This window comes from Rhinoraja longicauda, chromosome 5 (assembly GCF_053455715.1).
Source record: "Rhinoraja longicauda isolate Sanriku21f chromosome 5, sRhiLon1.1, whole genome shotgun sequence".
NCBI classification, from domain to species: Eukaryota; Metazoa; Chordata; class Chondrichthyes; order Rajiformes; family Arhynchobatidae; genus Rhinoraja; species Rhinoraja longicauda.
Genome location: NC_135957.1, coordinates 72,567,661 through 72,583,548, shown reverse-complemented (window position 1 = coordinate 72,583,548; position 15,888 = coordinate 72,567,661). Strand labels below are relative to the sequence as shown.

The following is a 15,888-nucleotide window of genomic DNA, read 5'->3' as shown; positions in this document are numbered from 1 at the left end:
CTTTTCAAGTTTGGGTTTCCAACTTAAATTATTTTAGAGTTGCATAACATTATGAAATGGCCACAAAAACCTGAGCTTTACCTTTTCAATTATATGATACTGGAGTAACTCAGTCATGTCCTGCAACTGTGTAGATTGAAGAGCTGTGGTATTTATTATGCAATATGGAAATAATAAATGACTGCTAAAGTAGATCCATATGAGTTTTGTTGTAAAATGTTCGCTATTTGTTCTTTAAAAAATTTAGATAAGGTAAAAAAACTCACAGGAATGGAATGAACGGGTCCATTGTGGAGATTTTGCCCCCTCTCGTATGTGCATAGAGCAGTAAAAATATTACGATATGCTTGAACCAGTTGTGGGTTTTATTTTCAGCTCAGCATCTGACCGAACAGGAAACACTTGGCATTTCCTAGTTCAAGATTCTTGACAGGAATTGTAAATGTTTCATTCCACACACATGAAATAAGGAAATATAAACTTCAAATGTTTCATTTCCTTTGTAGTAATAAGGAGGTTTGCTTAATCAATCCATAAAATGAAAAGTTAGTGACAAATGAGAAGACCGCTGTTGGTATTAAAGGACCTATTTCTATATCCTCCAATATTTGCACAAGAAAAAGCCTTTGTTCACCAGCTTGACTCTAAACAAATGCAAGCTAATGAAGTTGAGTTACGGACAGATTGAGCTGATGTTTCAGCTGTAATTGGAATGAAATAGACCAAAGCGTGTGGAAAAAGATATTGTAATTCCAACACAAAGTAAGCCCAAAACAAAACCTGTTTCCATGATTTTAATTGCTGGTTTGAAAACACATTATTTTGAAAACTAATCTTTCCAAAACTCAACTGGCCACGACTCCAGAATGAATTAATTACCATTGTGTATTTCTACAAACTGTGTCCATTTACAGGTCCTCAAGGAGATTCTTTTTCACACATGTAAAGGTAATAGAAGACAACTTTTAAAAATCATTTAAAATATTTTTGTTGAAAATGCTCAGAAGCAGACCATGAAATATCAATATAACTAGGGAACTCTACAGTGTGATTTAAAAAAGTATTTTTTAGTAATTTAAAGTTGGATTACTCATGAACGAATACAATTTAAGGAAGACCTGTATAAATTAAAAGCGCACCAGATTACCATTCTTAAATATATCAAACATGAGTGTGATACTTTTACTGAAAATTTTAGTTCAGGAAATTGTAAATAATTTTCAAGAAACTTGTGCAAAACAAAAATCATCTTACAAAATAAGCCTAATTTTGAATGAATTTTCAGCCAGGTTTATGTCTGCACCGAAGCCAAGCAGAAACATTGCCCCAGCATTTATCCCACACCTCTGGCTATTTACTTTACAATGAATTAGACCTGTTTATTGTAAATCGATTCCCTTAAAATTACTATAATACACATACGTTCAGCATGTGTATTATACACGATGGATCTATGTGTATTACAAAATTCAGACAATTCCTTGAGGGATCTTTCTCAGTATTCTCCACTGTACTCTTCAATATTCATCCCTTAACAATATGACCTAAACCTGATTGTCTGGTCATGAAAAATGCATTTTGTGGGACCCTAATCTGGGCAAGTTGTCCGCTGTGTTTTCTACAACATAAGATTGAGTGTGTTTCAAAGAACATTCTGTTGGCTTTAAAGGATCGCTGGGCCTCCTGCTGTCATGAAAGGCCTGAGATTAATGCAAGTCTTTCTTCCTTTTTAGAACCCTATAGGAGGTATTCAATGTAAAAAGCAACATATTCTATTTTAGAAATCAGACTTATTTGGTTACTGCCACTTGCTCATCAATTATAATTGGGTTTTGGAAAAACATACCATCACAATTGTTAAGGCAGTTGCTCTCTATTAGTAGGAGATGGTGATAGAGGATGGGGAATAACATTATGGTCCATTGTAATTTACTCTAGTCTTCGATCACCGTTTGCAATTATTGCTGAATTTCGAACATTTCCTCTTCCAAATTATATACTACATCCTTAATTTTGATCCCTTGGATGGTACGAATAATTAGACACAGTTCACCATTTTAACATAGATCATAGAACAATATGGCACAGGAAGAGGCCCTTCGGCCCAAAATGGCTATGCTGATCATGATACAAAGACCAACTCATATTATGCCTGCAAAATAATTCACATCTCTCCTTTCCCTGCATATCCATATGTCTATCCAAAAGTCTCTCAACTCCTACTATAGGAATCTGCCTTCATCACTACTCCCAACATTGCATTTCAGTCACCCATCACCTCAGTGTAAAATAACTACCCCCGCACATCTCCTTTACACTTTGCCCCATGCACCTTACAGTCGTGCCCTCTAGTATTGGATATTTTCATCCTGGGTAAAAGACTGTCTACCCTCATAATTTTAAATACTTCCATCAGGTCTCCCCTCAACCTCCAAGTCTGTACAACTTCTCCTTGTAGTTAACATCCTGTAATCCAAACATCATTCCAGTAAACCTGCTCTGCATAATTTCCAAAGCCTCCACAACCTTTCTGTAATGGGGCAACCTGAACTGCACACAATACTCCAAATGCAACCTAACCACAAAGTCCTACAGAGCTGCATTATGACTTCCTGACTTCTTATACTCAATGCCTCAACCAATGAAGCAAGCATACCATATGGCTTCTTTGCCACAAGTTTGCAGGAAAAATATTTTCAAAAATCTTTCATTATTGAAAAGGTTTTCATATGAATATTCAATGTGATATTTACCCATAATTTAACAAGAACTACAGGTAAATTTGGAAGACATCCTGTTGCTAACAACCAGGACACATGTCCCCTGTTGAAAGTAATTGTCAAAATGAACAATGTGACATTGGACGAGGAAGGCAAGGCAAAGAAACTGGATAGCCAGAAGACACTAAGTGAAGAAAGTTCTAAATCACAATGCAGGACAATTGGGAGGGAGCTTCTTAAATGGCATGTCTATCATAAGACCAACATGAACGAGCTGTTTTTTCAACTCTTTTTCTTTACACCCCATTTCCCAACCGCAGTCTTCGAGAATGGAGAATAACACAGAACAGTGCATCAACAGGGAACAGAATGGTTGGCACTGACTCATTTACATGTGAAGAAACATATACTCATTCAGAAATGTTTCGCAAGATCAAGCGGTCCAATTGCTAACATGATTGTTTTCTTGGCCCATCGTCTGTACACGGTGAGATTCTGTCAACTATCCCCTGAAATTGTGCTGAGATGTCATCTTTCATAATTTTTAAAAGTCAGTTGAAGATTATGGGGTGAAGGCCCAATTCTTTGGCAAACAAATTGCTCAAGTTAACTTCACGCAGCAAAGGTTGTGAGCGTTTAGTGCTTGGTTCAGTACGGAGGCAAACCACAATTTTTGCTGTTCCATTGCCAGGTGGATTGCCATCAGCTTTCCAGGCAAAAGAATGAGAGGGGTCAAAATAAATGGCAACTGGGTGACTGTCGAAGAGGTAAATGGGAAACAAATGTGGGGAAGCAGAGTACAGGTATGGGATAAGTACTGGTTTATCCCATGAGCTTCTCTCATTATATCATATGTCATCAAGATAGAGAAGATGGCCATTGACTATTTTTTATACAGATTGCTTTTTTATACAGAAAATTGGGGGTAACTTTTTGTTGCTTGCTATCCAGTCAGCGGAAAGACTGTACAATCAAGCTGTCCACAGTGTACAGATACATGATAAAGGGAATACCATTTAGTCCAAGATAAAGTCTAGAAAAGTCTGATTAAAGATAGTCGGAGTGTCTATAGTGTTAGATAGTAGCTCAGAACCGCTCTCTGGTTGTTGATAGGATGGTTCAGTTGCCTGAGAACAGCTGGGATGAAACTGTCCCTTCATGTTGTATTTTATTCCGTTTGAGTGAATGATATCAGCTGGTGGTATTGCACATTTAATGATGTTTCTTGAAATGTAATGCCAAATTAGTCATAAGGCAGAAACTGAGCAAAACTGAGTTGATAAATATAAAGGCTCAATGTCCTGGAGGTCACAAAACCTAAAGTGTGAAAAGCAATGTTTGTCCACAAGAAACCTAGCACAGTGGCCTCTCATCCTACTAAGAGTGGTAGTTGTTTAAAATGGCTGGTACCTAGCTTCTCTGAGGAATTTTGCCCCTTGCCTGCAACCAGCAGTGTCAGAGGAAGTCTCTGTACAAAATCCTCTGTCATTCCTTTGCACACACTTGATATTGTTGTGCTTTCAACCAGCGCAATGAGCTGCAGACAAGGAAAAAAAGCTGAAAAATCACTATTCAGCGTTGCAACTGGAGCCAAGTTTTCGGACCCTATTTTCTCTACATTTAATCCATTATTCACATGCTAATTACTACTGATCGTAGCCCCAGCAAACGATGAGAAAAGTGCCATTTATTTACTCTGTAATATTCCACAAACCTAGATAAGATGTTAAAAATAATCATTATGGTTTAAAGTAAAACTTAGTGCGAGAAATTTGATGGCCCAAAACCCTTTATATCACATTATTAATGGCGTTTACACCCGCAGCTCCACAAATTTGGCATCGTGTGTCCGATATAAATGGTCCTAAATAATGTTTTGCTAACAGCAAATAACCAGTTGGAGCAGTTTCACCAAAACTTTGAAGCGGAATGGATATTAGCGATGGAAATAACGCAGCCAGGCAGTGCACTGTAAATGGGACCAATTTGCTCTCAACTCCAGGAGAAAAACTTTGAGTTGAGACTGAGCTTTATGTTTCAGTACACAGAGAAGATTCAGACTTTAACCCCCCACTCTCTGTAGTTAACACTTGCACCAGACCCAGTCAAACAAGTTAATGGGGTGGATCTCCTTCAAAAACAAAATGGTAGTTAGACCTTAATTGGATCAATTCCAAAATGTGAATGGGGCCATTTTTTTCTAACCACCTGACTTGACGAAGATAGATGTTTAATGCATGCAAACCGTACATTGCTGAACCAATCTCATCAGAGAAAGACCAGACTGGGAAAGGGCACAGAGTTTCTTTATTATCCCATCTGCTATTCATTCACCATGCTGAAGATTAAAGTGGCACATTATACAACGCAGGAATTACTCTCTCCTAATCCATCATATCTGTACTTCAAAGAACACAATAAAGAATATGGTATTTTAGTTCATTATAGTTTTAAGAATATTTTTTATAGTATGTGTTTTTGACAGATAACTGCTGTTGTAAAAAGAAATTCCCTCGTACAAAGCATACTGTATGAAGTGCATTCAAACCATCCCACCTCAGAAGCTGCTCATAACAACTTAGAATTTATTCAATGGGAATTAATTGCCAGTTTGAACAATTTATAGCCACTTATAGATTTGCTGCATTTAAATAGCTACAAATGGTGGATTATGCGTTGTTCCTTGCAGTTATCCACCATCCCTCGATCTGCAAAACATGTTTTTGGGGAGTCAAATGATAACAAGATTTTCATTATTTTCCCTTATTCCGCTAACAGTTTAAGATACAAACTTCGCTAAGCTCTTCACCCTCTGTACTATAGTAACATGAAGCCTTTATACACATAAATGGTGTATTTGATTACCATATAGGTTTCAACTAACAGCTACCAGCATAATGGCTCCGTTTTGTTTACAATGAAAATTACACTCAATTTCAATTTCTTCTCGTCTGGCAGCAGTGGTGGTAAGGAACCGGTTGGGGTGGGGAAGAGGGGATCCATCCGATCCTTTTTAAACCCAATTCGACAGACTGTAATTTTAAACTGCAAAAGGCAAAAGTATTCTGCTGGGGCTAATGCAATCCTCTTTAAATATGTAGAGCTGGGTCATGAGACCTGCACAGCAGATCAGTAGAAGCTTCAATCACAGGCAAGAGATGAGTCGAAGATTCACAAAAAAACATAAGGTCATAAGTGATAGGAGCAGAATTAGGCCATTCGGCCCATCAAGTCTACGCCATTCAATCATGGCTGACCTATCTCTCCCTCCTAACTCCATTCTCCTGCCTTCTCCCCATAACCCCTGACACCCATACTAATCAAACATCTCCCTATCTCTGCCTTAAAAATATCCATAGCGGTCACTTGGAAAGATCACAATGAAATAAGAATTGCAAGAAGATATGCAGAAATGCGTAGTTGTATCCCATTAGAAAAAGCTACTTATAATCTGAGAAATAAATATGATTTCTTTTTGAAACTTTGGAACCCATTCACTTTAAAACTAGGATTAAGAATTGGAAATATTTAATTTTAGGATTGTTTTGATACCCCTAAAAAGAATTTAATAAGAAATTAGCCGGAAGTGTTTCCTTCTTGTCTCCAGGTTTCCTTCTTTCTTTCTTTCCTTTTTTATTTTTATTTCTTTATCTTTCTTCTTCTCCTTTTTCCTCTTTTTTCTAACTGGGGGGTGGGGGGGGGGGAGGGGGGTTGTGGGTGGGGAGATAATACGGAACAATACAGGTATAATCGAATTTAAAATGTATAATCGAATTTATAATGTAGGTACCATCGCGTACTATGAGTTCATACATGTATTTGTTTTGTTAAAATTTAAATAAAATTAATTAAAAATATATATATATCCATTGACTAACAGCCGTCTGTGACAATGAATTCCACAGATTCACCAATCTCTGACTAAAGAAATTCCTCCTCATCTCCTTCCTAAAGGAACGTCTTTGGTTTGTGGGGAGCAAAGCAGGAGTGCTTTCCCTGGCTCCACAAGTGAAAGACTGCTTTGGGCAACTGGAAACCCATTCCTTACCTTGTGCCGGGGACAGTCCCCCCTGAAGGTGGTACCTTGCTGCCAAGCGTTAATGGGCCAGGCAACCACTGCCCCTGGGCTTCTCAGCTTCTTGGTTGGGAACTCTGAGTGCGGCACATCAGTGCAGCTCTGCTGAATTGCTGAGTGAACTGATTGTGGCAAGATGCTGCAGCCTCGCGATTGTGCAGGCAGCTTGTGGTTGCAAAACTCAAATAAAGATTTGACATTTTTTTTAGCTTAGGTTAGTCTACCTCATCTGGATTACGTAGAAAACCAAAGTCCCCATACTATGTGGCCACCTCCACATAACCACCAGGGCTGTGAGGAATAGACAATAAATAATTGTGTTTTCATTGTTTGCGCATTTCCTAAAAAGCAATTAAGAGTTTACAGGATGGAGCTCAGAATGCTGGAATGGCCTGGAGAATAGTTCTACACTGGGTTTTGGATGGAAGACTGATATCTCTGGTGATTATATTTATTTAATGAAGTTCCATTGCATGCAATTCTCCAGAGGCAAAGGGTCTATGATTCAGGATTAATTGACATTGTCCTGGCATCCTCAGTGCGAGAAGCCACAAGAATGAGTGTCATGAGTAATGGAAATTCCACGGTGATGTAGTAAGAAGTACATTTCTGAACTGTGGAATAGTTTAGTTTAGTTTAGGGATACAGCACGGAAACAGGCCCTTCGGCCCACCAAGTCCGCGCCGTCCAGCGATCCACGCACATTAACACTCTCCCACACTAGGGACAATTTATAATTATGCCAAGCCAATTAATTCACAAACCTGTATGTCTTTGGGGTGTGGGAGGAAACCGGAGGAAACCCACGCAGGTCACAGGTAGAACGTACAAACTCCGTACAGACAGCACCCACAGTTAGGATCGAACAACAGCATACATGAAACAATCTACTTGCCATCCTAACAAAATGAGTACCTGCCACCGGTACACTGCACACCCCTGGGTTTCTTTCCCAGCCATTTTATATGTTTATTAGAGTTAATTTAAATTTCTGTTTACATTATGGAAAGAGAGCAGAAGAACCCGATGGTAAATTCAAGGTTATTCAATTTTGTTGATTTTCCTTTTGTATAACGTCTGAGAATTTCTTTGGTGTCAATGTTCTTGTGGAGTTTTACAATAAGATGTTTGGCTAAGTATTGGGGGGTAAATTCAACAAGAGCCTGTTAGTCACACATAAAATTGGTGTTAAAACCTTGAATATTAGTTATGATCTGATGTGCTTGATGGAAATAGTTCATGTTTCATAAGTTATAGGAGCAGAATTAGGTCATTCGGCCCATCAATTCTACTCCGCCACTCAATCATGGCTGATCTATCTTTCCCTCTCAACCCCATTCTCCTGCCTTCGCCCCATAACCCCTGACATCTGTACTAATCAAGACCCTATCAATCACCACCTTGAAAATGTCTATTGAGTTCGCCTCCACAGCCTTCTGTGGCAATGAATTCTACAGATTCACCACCATCTGACTAAAGAAATTCCTCCACCTCCTTCTCCTTACTAGATTCCTAGACTCTCCCACTACTGGAAACATCCTCTCCACATCCACTCTATCTAGGCCTTCCCGAATTAGATAATGTTTTATCCTTAAGGGAGCATGAGGAAAAAAAAAAGCCTAGGCATCTTAAGTCTATAAGCTGGCCTCCATTGGTCAAATACCAAGTTCACAATTCAGATACAACAGAGCCAAAGAATTTGCTGTGTAGTTGTACCAGGCATTCAGCATCCTGATGCCATTGCTGAAACAAAAAGGCACAAGAAATGTTTGTGTTTATTTTTCTACAGGGTGCCTCTCTTGGATCTGCCAAAAAGCTCTGTGATGCTCTAGGTGCTCCTGGGGCCAGCTGGGATTGCCGGCTGCTAACTTTGCCCTGCTGATACTGGAGCTGGTGGCTCTTCAGCGCACTACATCAGCTACAGTGGGGCGCCTGTTTGGCACTTTCAACCTGCTGGCGACATGTCAATTCGGACCAGAGCCAGGCTTGTTTGGAGCCCGAGGCTGGTGCGTACAGGAGGAATCACACTGCCAAATTTGCGCCTGTTTTTGGGTATGCGTCAAATTTCTTGGCCAGCATATCAGTCCACTCCAAAGCTACTCTGTGCAGAAAGGCAAAAATAGAGAGCTGTTCAGCTGCAGCACATAAATCAGAACACTTGACAGAAGATTGTGTTTATCAGCACATTCTTGACATTTTACTGTTTGACAAACAGTCATGCTTTTCGTTAATGGAAACAAAAATTCTCACAAAGGCACCATTAAACGTTACGCTACCAATCTCGAACTCTTCGCACATGTTGCTTGAGAATGGTTGTTAAATGGGATTATTTTCAAATTTAAGACATTATGAAATGTCTATGAGCACATCTGAGATGAATAAGATGCAGTAACATTATTTCCATCAGCTTAACCCAAGTACTGCATATGATATCTACAGTATTAACTTCTGACCTAGTGTACAAGGTCTCCTGACAAAACATCTACAATGTGTTACATTTCTCCACAATTTTCTTCCCTGTTGCCTGTTTTCTGTTACTCCCTTCTCTCCGGATGCATGCATATCAACTACCCTCCACTAAGTGGTCCTGGTAAATCCAGACACCAAGTTTCTACGTGGGCCAATATCAATGAGCTTGATTTTGTCATTGTTCGCAAAGCAATTGTCTGCTTCAGGAAGAAGTGGAAACAGCAATGCAAGAACACAATCCCCTTTCCCCCCTAATCATTGTAGAGGAATAAGACCAGATGCAACCTCATTCCATAAAATGGCTCATGAGATCTAGCATGGAGCCACATGTGACCTTCTAATGATCGTGGTTCAATACAGTGTTCTAAACATGGTACCTAATATACCAATTGGCAAACTGTGTAAACACATCATTCATATTTAGTTTACTTCAGAGATACAGCATGGGAACAGGCCCTTCGGTCCACAGAGTCCACGCCGACCAGCGATCCCCGTGCACTAGCACTATCCTACTCGCAAGGGATAATTTACAATTTTTGTACAAAGCCAATTAACCTGTACGTCTTTGAAGTGTGGGAGGAAACCGGATCACCCAGAGAAAATCCACGTGGTCACAGGGAAAACATACAAACTCCATACAGACAGCACCCATAGTCAGGGTCGAACCCGTGTCTCTGTCACTATAAGGCAGCCACTCTACCGCTGCGCTTCCAAACTGATCTTAATGATCTTATTTCCAGACAGTCTTACCTGGGCTGCATAAAACATGTTTCTGGTGGAGATAGACACAAAAAGCTGGAGTAACTCAAAGGGTCAGACAGCATCTCTGGAGAAAAGGAATAGGTGACATTTTGGGTCGAGAAGAAGGGTCTCGACCAGAAAAGTAATCTATTCCTCCTCTCCAGAGAAGCTGTCTGACCTGCTGAGTTACTCCAGCTTTTCGTGTCTATCTTCGGTTTAAACCAGCATCTGCTGATTCTTCCTGCATGTTTCTGGAGGAAATCTTTACTAATCAGAATAAATATTGGTAAAAGTGATGATCATTCCTAAAATAAAATCCCTTTCTTTCATGTGATTATGCAAATAATCCTTACCAGGGATTCTAATCTATCTCTGATTATCTGAAAGAAAATTCTGCACAGATAAACTCAGATTGCTGGAGATAATTAGACAAACGTCTTGGGTATTTGACAGCCCTGTATTTCTAGTGTTTCACTTTTGTCTGACTCCCCTCACAGGAAACAGTTACTTGGCCCCGACTTCAGCGCCAATGATAACAAAAGCATGCCATTCATTATATGAATCTTTCAGTCCATGTCTATCACTAAACTCAGGAGATTCCAACTAATCTAAACCAACACAGATACAAAATGTGATCATGTAACATAATGTGCAAAAGAATCTTCTATTCATGAACTCCAGAATTAATTTGTAATGTCAGTTCTCTTGAGTTACAAAAGTGTAACATTTCTGAACAGGTGACCCCAACCAATGAAATTATATGCACGCATTTTAAATTTATACCTCCTCAAATTAATTCCTTTTTGGAGATTTAATGGCCGTTTAATAAGCCAATATTAAAGTATATATTCTATATAGTATTGATGTAATACGTTCCTGTGAATATTGATCTGACCAAACCACTTTAGTTTTTACTATAATTTTTGCATTAGCTCTGTTGTGCTATTGTAGGAAATATAAAGTTGCCTTCATGGTATCTTTAGCGTGGCAAAACAGGATGGTAGCATGAAATTAGTATCTTTGCCTGAACAAATTGTCTATTGTGATGCTCTCTCTACACTCACAAATCTTGCAACGGATTTCCGAATTTAAAAATTAATATGAACAGAATTTAGATTTCTAAATTCACTGGAAACACATGAAAGATCACTGTTGTGTTTTGTTTCAATATTCTTGTGATCAGCACGTTCTGATGTACTTACCCTGAAGGAAATCATGAACAAACTGTGCCATCATTCATGCACTTACTTGCATGCTTTCAAATGGAAAATGCACACACGGCTATTCAATCACAAACAAGCTCTTTAGATATTTATACACATGGCCAGAAAAAGTACGATACGATACGATACAACTTTAGTTATCCCGGCAGGAAATTGGTCCGGGATTAATAAAGTTGTATCATATCGCATCGTATCATGACGTACTTTTTTTTTTACTAGTTCTTTAGATATTTATACACTCGTGGGCAGAAAAAGTACATTTGTTCATGATCATTAGCACTGGTACAATGGAGCATTAATTACTACTTTGGCGGTCTGAATGCTGGCTCGTGGCTAGCTAACGAGATCCAGACAATTACGTCTCTGCTCTGTAAGTGGAACTATGTGGCCAGTGCCTTACCTGACCCAGTGTAACTCTCAAGTGATCCATCTCCTGTTGTCGTGGCAGTCTCACTGCTGCTCATTGGTTCTGTTTTGACTGCAAGAAGAGACACTACATAGAAGAATAAGTATAAAAAATGATGTAACCCCCCTAGTTTTGTCATTCTGATTTATTTATATTAATGTAGACAGGCAGCCCCAGTTTTGGTTTGTAGCCATGTGGTTTATGGTTAGTGTGTGTACCAATGCTGGAACATGGAGCCTCTGGGCCAGTGCAAAAACCTACTGTGGTCACATTAACTAATTTTTTTAAAGTAGGACTATTTCAAACAGTCCATTGGATTTTTTTTTTGGCATTCAAAAGAAGCCTTGAACTTTAGAAAAAAAATATTTTGTACTATGCATTTTTCTGTGGATATGCTTAGTACTCTGATCCAAAATGATTCCCTGTAATTTCACAGTGAAGATTAATATCTTCTCGCAATTACTGAAAACACTTCAACTCTCTTGTCAATTAGAAGGAGGTACTGCAATTTTTAAATTAAAAAAAAAATGCAAGCAATTTAGGCTATAGATTAAAAAAAAGATATCAGCAAGCAATCTCAAGACTGTAATCTAATCTTGAATCTTAAATGACATTGATAAACCACTTAAGCCCCTGTTCTTGCAATTCAGGATATCACATGAACCCTATGATCAGACTGTAACCTTGTAACTTATGCCCAGGTATCTATTATTGTATATGTATAAATAGAATACAACAGATAGTGATAGTTCCACTAAAAATAAATTACTTGTAACATTGGGCGAGTGAGGTCACTCAGTGGTTTATTTTTCATAAATTGCTGCCCATCATCCATCTATTCTTCAAATCTTTACTGCTTTGAACATTCTATGTGGTTTGTGGATTGTAGCAAACTAGCGGCTGTTAAATTGTAAAACCAACTCTGTTCAGAAGAACAAATTAAATATCCATTTAATTAAATACAAGTGTAAACCGCACAGAAATAACTATTTCTCTACGTACAGCAAAGTTGACACAGACTGAAATCTTGTGAAAACCAAACACAGCTAACTACTTATGCCAAAAAAACACAGCAAGGCAAACATAAGTTAAAGGAAAAAAAGAGAGGTGCAACACACACACACATGCAATTTACAATATTTAGTAAAGGGAACAAAACAACTGAATGATGTGCTGCGGCATTTTTGGTCGTCAGTAGAGGAGCATTTAGAAACATTTTTAAGAGAGTCAAACTGAATCTTCTTAAAAACTCAAGGCCAAGAATAGTGAGGGAACAACGTATATTTAGTTAATTAATGTGCACGGCTACAGTTGTGAATCTATGCACTATCCTTCTTGTACGTTGCTACAGTATGCAATCTGCCTACTTGCTGAAAAATGGCCATCTTTAATCATCAACGATGAACAAGGGATATTGAAATACTAACCCAAAACATTAGAATTACATATACAAAGAGTACAATTGAAATACACCATCACACACAATAAAATCTAGTTTATTACACGAAAGAGGCAGTTCGGGTAACATGATGGGCAGCAGAAGACGTTGTATAATTTTTAAAGATTATGGCTGAATACACTATTACATCAGTATTGGTTCAAACTGAGTTTGGGAATCACAAAATGAACACCAACTATCGTTGCCATGTTGTAATGTTACATCAGCCATATGCGATCATTTTCAATGTTTTATTGTCTATGTATTACTTGAGTCTGGCTCAAAATGGTTTCCATATATGTAGCATTATCAGCAACGTGAAATGCATTCACAAAATTTTATAATTAGCTGATAAAATTAAATAATTATCGTTATTTGAAAATTCTTCAGCTTGTCACAGAAAATATATTTTGCAAGTAGGGCAGCATTGGTAGAAGGTAATTTAAAAAAAACTACTATGGATAGTACTACGATACTTACTTTAAGGTTAAAGGCATTTCATGAACATTTAACCTGAATGTTTCTATGAAATTTCCCGGTTCATTTATGACTGCATGTGTTAACATTAAAAAAAAATAGACAAATAATTTGTGAGATATGAATGTGAACACAATTTTTTTAAGGAATTTGAGATCAAAGAATTAATCATTTGTGAGGTGTTCGTCAATGATTTAAATTGCAATACGGCAATCCCTTTCCTCACAGTGAAGGTCTATATCTTTCCTCACAGTGAAGGTCTACTTGGAAACAAATCAAATGACAGACTTCTGCAACAGCGCTATTGTGTTTGAAACACTGCACAATCATCAGTTTGACAAAACTTCAACTTCTACTTTCATTGAATTCTAGATACAATTCATTGCACGATGATAACATAAGGCCTGATCTACTTTTATTCCTTACAGATAATTTTGATTCTTAACATTACTGTTATTTATTAAAATAAAGACAATAATAAATACAAATAAATATCTCAAACTTTAAAATATATACCAAATGTTTTCATACCTTTGGCTTGGGTAAATATAACGCCTCAAAATATAGCGGAACTAACCATGATTCTGAAATATGTGTTGCATTTGGGTTCTATCCCAATGCAAAATGGATGAACTTATGTAAGTTATGTAAATATTTTGTAAATGTAAATATTTGCATTGGACAAAATGTAGTCTCAGTGTACAGGATTTCATTGAAAATCCTTGAGCATGACAAGATGGTTGTGATCCATCCTGAATATTTTCATGACACTGAATGATTTCTGTCAACAGGGATTTCAATCACTTAATGGGTTGAAATATACTTTCTGTACACTATACATGCCACATAATTTTGAAGAAAAAGTCCAGAAATATTTACAATGAATTCTCAATACAACAGACACAAAGAACGATCGACGTTGGTTTACAAAGTTACTCCAGCACTTTGTGTCTTTCCCCGTGCAACAATTTGGATTAAATTTCATTAATTTTAAAAATGCATATTTTACCAAAATCTTTGAACTCACGACAATTCAATTGATAAGATTCCTTTTCTTTTTCAACCGGCAAGACTGCAAAGGGCAATAATCTCCCACACTATTTCTGAATGCTTCTATTTTGCTTGAATGTTTCCCTTGTAGATTGGTTATGTTTTTTTAATTTAAACAGCTAATAGTTATATCCTTGACGAGACCACGATCATGTCACCTGGCTCCAGAAAACTCTTATCAAAGTGGAAATATATGACAGCCAGTTAAATTGGGCATTAGACCTAATCTGGAATCAATTTTTTGGTACATAAATTTCCGCACAAGTTCTAATCCCATGCAGGTTGTGTCCTTGCACAGAAAAACATTGGAATTCTGTAACAGTGCACCATTTCTCTGCACTGTGTGATGTATTGGTTCTCACATGACAGAAGTGAGATGATTGCTAAGAGTTAAACTGTGCATATTGATACAGGTAGAGAGCACTTATAGAGACACATTATCCATGAACTCAGATTGCACCTGAATTTCAAAACAGTTTTAAAACTCGATTGCACAGATATTCTTTTCAGTCCTTGAACTCAACAATTGTAACTACGGATCCACCGCTGATTTTACAGCAACTGATGGTCCGACACCTCCTTAAATCCGGACAAAAATTCCGAGAGCGCACTTAGCACACCCTGGGCAGCCACAGGTGGCATTGTGTGTACTGTGCACTCTTTCGGGACGCGCCCCTCTATCCCAAAATAGTTATTTGTTCACATCTGCAGTTGTTGGTGGCGATCCCTTAGTTTTGTGCAATTCTTAGCTTATTTTGCTTACATTTAACCCTAGCTACGGCTTCTAAACAAGGTCCGAGTGACAGTCATGCTGTCAACGGTCAGCATATTTACATTTCATATTTGTTTTATTTAATTTCTTGCAGTCCATGGTGCTTTGGAGACACGGGAGGGGTATAATTAATGCCAAAGGCCAATTCGGCTCCTTCCGTCCTGAGTAAACGCTTCTCCATCCTTTTGAAACATTAGCAGCTGAATCCTGGTTGACTCCCCCTCATTTCAGTAAGAAATAAAAATCGAGGAAAGCTGTTATGTTTACAATGAGTTGTGGTCTAGATCTATGAACTAGTATATGAAATAATTTGTGAATTTAAAATCATTTCTGTATTTAAGGATGGAAACCAATGGGGCAATCTGTACCACACGTCAGAGAAGCAATAGCTTGAAAGGCTACATTTTCTACATGTCTCTGAAATGGAAATAAATGACAAAATGTTGATTTTTTAAATTTGGGTTTATTTGGTTATTTAAAAAGATGGAGGTGACTATACTTGGGGGTGCCCAAATCC

At 37.9% G+C, this 15,888-nt stretch overlaps 1 protein-coding gene across 17 annotated transcripts in view; it reads right to left on the bottom strand.

Annotated features, from left to right (window-relative positions):
- eya4 (EYA transcriptional coactivator and phosphatase 4) overlaps positions 1 to 15,888 on the bottom strand; it is a 396,477-nt gene that overhangs the window by 117,454 nt on the left and 263,135 nt on the right. For 10 of the 17 annotated variants that reach the window (XM_078399767.1, XM_078399768.1, XM_078399769.1 and 7 more), the window contains one exon: positions 11,629 to 11,721. The exons of 5 other annotated variants lie outside the window; for them this stretch is intronic. In XM_078399767.1, coding sequence (XP_078255893.1) covers positions 11,629 to 11,721 — 93 coding nt within the window. The remainder of the gene's footprint in view (positions 1 to 11,628; positions 11,722 to 15,888) is intronic. 2 more of the 17 variants (XM_078399772.1, XM_078399779.1) reach the window with 1 other exon arrangement.